We start from the raw sequence: 6,882 nt of genomic DNA, 5'->3' as shown, positions 1-6,882 counted from the left end.
AACAATAGAGAGACATACATCAGAGAGAGAGAGAGAGAGAGAGAGAGAGAGAGAGAGAGAGAGAGAAATGTTGTTTCAGAAGCTCTTTATTTGCTTGTGACAATATTTACAGTTATAAATAATTAAAGCTCCAGTGTGAAACATTACTGTAATATAAAATTCATAAGTGTGTTTAATCAGCAGAAAATAGAAAGAAGTGTTTTTGTTACCTTAGAATGAGACGTTTTTATCCACAGAGGAATCGGCTCCGCCATGTTTAACCGCCATGTTTCTACAGTAGCCCAGAACGTGAGACGTGAGTGGTATTCAGTTAGTTGTAATATGAAACCAAAAGTACGCCTTCTGGACAGAAACAAACACTGCAGTTTGTCTAACGTCCACTAGAGGCTCGAGCAGTGAGTCAGTCTCCATAAGGCCCCATATTAAAATGTCCAAGTTAAGAGCAGAAATAAACATGTTTACAGATCACACATATATAATTAATTACATTAAGAATTAAAGTTATGCATAATTAAGGGCGTGGCCACTTTGAGTAACAGATGGGTGTCGTCACAGGCAGCTTCAGTAACTAGGCTTCATTCAGCCTTAGCTCCACCCCATTTTTGGAATAGCCGGGAGCCGGCGGAGGCAGGACTGCCAAGATGGTGACGGCAGTCCACACTGAGCTTCACAGACTTATTGGGGATGTCAGGAGAACAGACTTTAATTATAGCAAATGGATAAGGATAAGCATGAACACAAAAACCATTGAGCAGAAAGAGGTGGTCAGGGAGGATTTGTAGGCCTGAAACACGAAAGGAGTTTGTTTTAAGAAGACGATTAACTTTATTAATCCTCAGTGGGGGAAGTCTTGAGCATGGCGTCAGAATAAAGGTAACTGTTTAAAAAGAGAATGCCTTGATCTTATTTCTTATGTATTTATAAAATACTGCAGCAATAATTCAATCATCTTTGTGTTTCCTGACACTGACACAAACCCACAAACTGTAAACAGTTTGAACATACTGCAGGTTCATCAAAGATGGACATTAAAGCTTGGTGGTTAAACCAAACCAACATTGACTGCTGGTTGAAGTAAAGCAATCTGTCTCCAGTGTCAAATTGATTTGTTCAATCAAGTGTTTATGTGTTCAGACTAAAACTAAACCATGTTCACACTAGAAAAGTGACCAAATAAAGTTTCTCTTGAACAGGTTTAACAGCATTTACTTTATTTTATTTTATTTCATTTAGCAGGGACAATGCACAATACACGTATTGTACCAAATAAAGATAAAAGCTCATCTTCATCTGTAGTCCATGGGCAGAGGTCACTAGTGTGTAGGTTACAAATGTTCAGTAATTTGACTAATACAGTGATGTGATCCTCTCTGATCCTCCTCTCAGGTCTTTAGGGAGTCATGACGTCTCAGGAGGAGGCATCTTCCTTCAGGAGGTTTTTTCAGTATGTAGAAGACAGCGGCCTTCGAACATACGACGGTCTGGTGATCCAAAATGCCTCCGACATCGCAAGAGAGAGTGACCGCGTTCGCAACCAGACCAACTGGACTTACCTGCAGGAAAAACACCAGAAGAAGAGACGACAGGAAGAAGCCATCAAAAGGTAGAAAACACATGAACAGTGTTGGGCAGTAGTGAAGTAAATGTGTATACCGTCCTGAGTTAGGCTCTAGGGTTGGGCTCTTGGTTTAGGCTCTTGGTTTGATTGATTAATTGCTTGATTGATTGGTTTTATTTATGGTTTATCAGACACAGGAAAAGAAACACAAATGTCAAAAGGATAACATGTTAAAGTGAAAACATTTATTTCCAACATGGTCCCAAGATGTTAGAAGACAAAAGAAAACACAAAGAAACACAATCAACATTCAACATTCAACATAAAAAACAACATACCAAACAACATACCGTAAAACTTCTTATAAACTCCTTCTTATTGCGGACAGGCGTTGATTCCCTTTAGCACAAAACTCTTGCTCAGCACAGATGGAAATACTCTGTCACTACTGCTTCTCTTGAGTTTTGTTCAGCAAATTTGACAACAAACAGCTTACGGTAAATTTCAGATTGTTCTTTTTTCTCTGTGCTGCTGCCATGACACTTGAATGTGAACGTTGTTGTACGGCAGTCGATGCACAGATAGCGAGTAACAGACTGCACATGATAATATTTACTTATATATAACTCAGAATCATTTTAATGAAACCCTTTCATTGTTTTTATCGGTGGACCCTGGCGGACCAAAGGAATATAAATAATGGAGGAACGGACACAGACCGTATGGACTTTATGATCACTTCAGAGGTTTTTTTTCCACCTCACTTGTTAACAGTGCCAGTAAATCTGAATGAATTATACTTTGGTGTTCATAATTTCTGTAAAATGGCTCGAAGTGTGGAGAATCTAACTGATCTAACAATATGCAGCATCCATATTGACAAAAATGTAAACATTTAGATTTGTGTAGGAGATCTGAACAGCTTGTAAAGTAAATTCACAGGAGGGTGACTGATCCAATATTATTCCTTATTACAAAACACTTTCAAAACAATTTCAGCTCGATTGCAAGACACATTGAATTTGTTCTTGACAGCTGCTTATTAGTTCCAAACAGGATTGACTCAGTTACTACATTACTGAGAGTGTTCCCAGTCTTACTGACATCTTTCCCAGATACCAGTAATGGAGAATCATCAGCATAAAACAGCTAACATGTCACGACAGCTGGCATTTCATTTATATACAGAAGAAATAAAAAAGGCCCCAAAATGGACTCTTGTGGCACTCCACATATACTATTGTGAAGTTCTGATATAACCCATCAACATCAAAGACTTGATTGTTCTTCCAGTAAAATAAGAAGTGAACCATTTTACAGCAGTGTGTTCAAAACCCATGCATTATAGCTTTGACAGCAGTATAGTATGATTTACTGTATCAAATCAAGCAAGATCTAGGTTTAAGCTTTTGGTTTAAGCTGTTGGTTTAGACTCTTAAAGTAAAGTGAACATGATATAGTGCTACTCATATCAAATCATACACAATGGTTATAAACCTAGACATTATCCCAGTCAGATTTCCATAAAGAGCAGCTGAAGTTCTTTTTTACTGTTATAATTAATTATATGATTTTGTATGAAGGATACAGTAAAATAAAATACAGTGCAACAGAGTTTAATTAGTTTTGGTTTGTGACACCAACATAAAACTCATGTATATTTTATAAAGCACCATGGGATTGTTTGTACTACAGATATTTCTTTCTTTTGGTCCATCCAGGATTGGGGAAGATGTTGCCATGGCAACAGACGGGGCATACTCTGGGAAACATTTTAGGATGGGTTTCATGACGATGCCGGCACCACAGGACCGTCTGCCACCCCCGAGTCAGGGATTCACTGTCCGATCCCAGTCCCTCCACTCAGTGGGCGGAGGAGACGACGACTCCAACCACAACCGAAAACAACCACCGCCCAAACCCAAAAGAGACCCCAGCACCAAACTGAGCAGCAGCTCTGAGACAGTGAACGGAGGCACCGGCGTCACCAAGAGAGACGCCCAAGAGACCAAAGAGACGCTAGAGCAGGCTGAAGGTGAGAACACATCACCTGCTGGTTAAACCCTATCGTGATGTCATCCATTGGTTTGTGGGGAACAGTTTTGAAGCCTCAAGTTCAGCGTTTTGGTCGCCACCATGACAGTTTTTTTGTTTTGTTTTGTGTTTTTTTTGGGCCTTTTTCATGCCTTTATTGGATAGGGACAGCTGAAGATTGGCAGGAAATGGGGTAGAGCCAGCGCAAGCTGATCTGCACTGATTGGCTGCGCAGTTTTGACTCGTCTGTAGCAGGAAAGAAGGGCGGCTCGTCTGGTCACACAGATCGTGGTATTTCCCAGATAAGACATCAAGATGTGTTTAAATCTATGATTTTTTGATTATAGACATTTGTTTATGGTCAACGCATTAATCCGAAACGCTGATCCAATATCTGTTGATCAGCACGTGCCTAAGTTGGACATTGATCCTATTTGTGCATTGAGCGGAGACTCACTGAGAATGACCAATCAATCAATCAATAGAGCTCCCTCTGCTGGCCTTGACATAGAATGCAGGTTTTAAGACACTTGGTTCTGTCCATTATACTGACCAGTATACTAATTGACCATTAGTATACTGTCAATGCTTAAACCCGACACCTGCTGGTTAAAGCTCCAGTGTGTAAAATTACTGTAATATAATATCATTGGTATGTTTTCATTAGTGTATAACCATCTGAAAATAAGAATTGTTGTGTTTTCATTACCTTAGAATGAGACATTTTTATCTATAGAGGGAGCATGTCTTCTTATACAGTCCATTATGTTGAACCACCATGTTTCTACAGTAGCCCAGAATGGCAAACCAAACACAGGGGTGGCTGTGTCTCAGAGGTAGAGCGTCGTCCATTAATCGTAAGGTTGTTGGTTCAATCCCCAGCTCCTCCCCACTGCATGTCAAAGTATCCTTGAGCCTTGAGTATCCTGAACCCCAAATTGCTCCTGATGCGTGTGTGAATGTCAATGAATGAGTTAGTTTCTGTTTGATGGGCTTTGCCATCAGTGTGTGAGTGTGTGTAAAAGGGTGACTGTGACTGTAGTGTAAAAGTGCTTTGAGTGGTCAGAAGACTAGAAAGAAACTATACAAATACAGTCCATTTATCTAGACATGGGTTTTACTGTAGTTTCTCTTACACACTTGGAAGGCTGAGCTGTATCCAGTTTGTTATAATCTGCAATTTCACCAGTAGATCCTACACAATGGAAATATGAAGGGTAGCTTGGGTATTTTTCAACTTTTGACTTCAACTTTATTTTCACGTTTTTGTGGCAAAGTGACAAATTGGGACAGCAAGTTTTGAAAATGGTCCAGTATTGAGTAAGAGTACTGCAACCTCCAGCTGCAGAACGAGCTACAACATAATCCTTAGGGACCACCATCAATGTAAATCCATTAAAAGTGCTTATTTTTGTCACTTACAGATTATTATTGTAAATGTCTGACAACAACAACAGAGAAATTAAATTACATTTGCTCAATCTGCTGTGCGTCTTGCTCAAGTCTGAGAGATGAAGTGACAACAGTGGAAATGTGAGCGTAGTAATGCCAGGAAGAGTTTGTTGAGAGTACAGAAAATGAAGTTATGTAAAAGATTTTCAGTGATACGGCTGAATATTGATGTTATTTTGACATTGTGGATGAGGTCTTTGAATTTGATGGCTGCCCGTATTTATTTGAGCCCAATTATGAGAAAGAGGAGCTTCTACAAGAACTGTGGGTGCTGTGACTCTATGACTACAAAGGAGATGTCACAGCTCAGATTAAAAGGAACTGAAAATGTTGTCAGACACCAATAAGGACAATCTGAGCCTGTCAGTGGATAAAACAAACACATGGACATAATTTGATGATGCAAGATTTATTTTTTTGATTTATTTGACATGTTAAATATACGCATGTATACTTCGTCAAAAACTGCAACAAAATCAGTCTCAGGTTTTAACCACTCTTTGCCTGTCTGTCTGTTTGTCGCTCTGTCTGTGCGTCGCTCTGTCTGTGCAGCTCGATGTCATCTCTACAGTGAGGACTACAAGAAGATGCCTCCACCCAAACCCAAAAGGAACCCAAACACTCAGCTCAGCACCTCCTTTGATGAATCTTACATCCATAACCATGGCAGCAAGAAGTCTTCCTTGCGATGGGACAAATCCTTATCCCAGAGTCAGAGTCCAGCGTCAAGAGACACAGACGATGAGGAACCTGTCTACATTGAGATGGTGGGAAACATCCTGCGAGAACTGAAAGGTCAGGAAGCCGTGGAGGATGAGCAGAGTGAGTCAGTGTATGAGGAGATGAAATACCCGATGTTGGAGGACTTCCTGCAGGACACTCACTCTGCCATCATGGATCCTGAAGCCTGGTTATCCCGCGGATCTCTCTGCGACATCCCTCCACCTTTCCCCAATCTCCTGACTCACCGCCCACCACTGCTCATCTTCCCCCCAGCCCCCGCTCAGTGCTCCCCCAACTCTGATGAGTCCCCCCTCACCCCCTTAGATGTCACCCGGTTGCCCATGATAGAAAACGTCTCCTACAGTAAGTCGGGTGGTGTCGAACATCCTCAGAGCTCCAGCCACCACCGCAAGGAGCAGGGCCGGGATCGGGACCGGGATCTGCCCTCCACCCACACCATTACATCCTCTGGCCGCTCATCTGCTCCGCCTCTCCCCTCAAACTTCTATAAGTCCTCTGGCTCCGCCCACGGTGGTCATGGTTATCCCCGCAGCCAATCAGCATGTCCATCTCCAGTCAGCATGGGTCGGTCACTGACTCCTCTGAGCCTGAAGAGGCCGCCACCGTACGATGCTCTGATGGCAGGAGGAAGTATGCCCCGCTCCTCATCTTCCTCTTCCTCATCCTCACACAGGGCTGGGGAGGGTGGGGCTAAACTCAGTAACTCATCCTCCACACATGGCTCCATGCAGAACGTGTCGATGAGATCACAGACTCCCACAAGCCCATTGGACGAACTCAACCTTTTTACCTCTGGTAGACAGATGATGAAGAAGGGATCCGGTGGCAGGAAGAGCCGAGAGAGTGAAGGTAAATACGTCAAAGGTAGTGCATCAGTACTACATCATCATTATATCAGTTCTATATCAGTATAAGTTTAGGAAGACAAGTGATGAAGAAAGGGTCAGAAGGAAGGAAGCGCCTTCAACAGTTTTATATTTAGTAGACACAAGCAGAAGGAAGGAGCAGGAGGAGTAGGTGTGGGGTCAGTAAACTGTAACTCTCAGTATTACATTTGTACTGCAACATTACTGCATCAATTTAAATCAGTATTC

At 41.9% G+C, this 6,882-nt stretch overlaps 1 protein-coding gene across 1 annotated transcript in view; it reads left to right on the top strand.

Moving 5' to 3' along the window:
- Nucleotides 1–6,637, top strand: part of nyap2a (neuronal tyrosine-phosphorylated phosphoinositide-3-kinase adaptor 2a) — a gene marked incomplete at its 3' end in the record, with an annotated part of 8,381 nt that extends 1,744 nt beyond the window's left edge. Inside the window, 3 exon segments of the mRNA XM_035679892.1 lie at nucleotides 1,387–1,603; nucleotides 3,280–3,593; nucleotides 5,597–6,637. Coding sequence (XP_035535785.1) covers nucleotides 1,401–1,603; nucleotides 3,280–3,593; nucleotides 5,597–6,637 — 1,558 coding nt within the window.
- Between the last annotated feature and the right edge of the window lie 245 nt (nucleotides 6,638–6,882).

The sequence above is a fragment of the Morone saxatilis genome, unplaced genomic scaffold, assembly GCF_004916995.1.
Source record: "Morone saxatilis isolate NCDOM2014 unplaced genomic scaffold, NCSU_SB_2.0 Contig8, whole genome shotgun sequence".
Classification (NCBI taxonomy): Eukaryota; Metazoa; Chordata; class Actinopteri; family Moronidae; genus Morone; species Morone saxatilis.
Note: the sequence above shows the minus strand (reverse complement) of the source record. Positions and strands in the feature narration are given on the sequence as shown.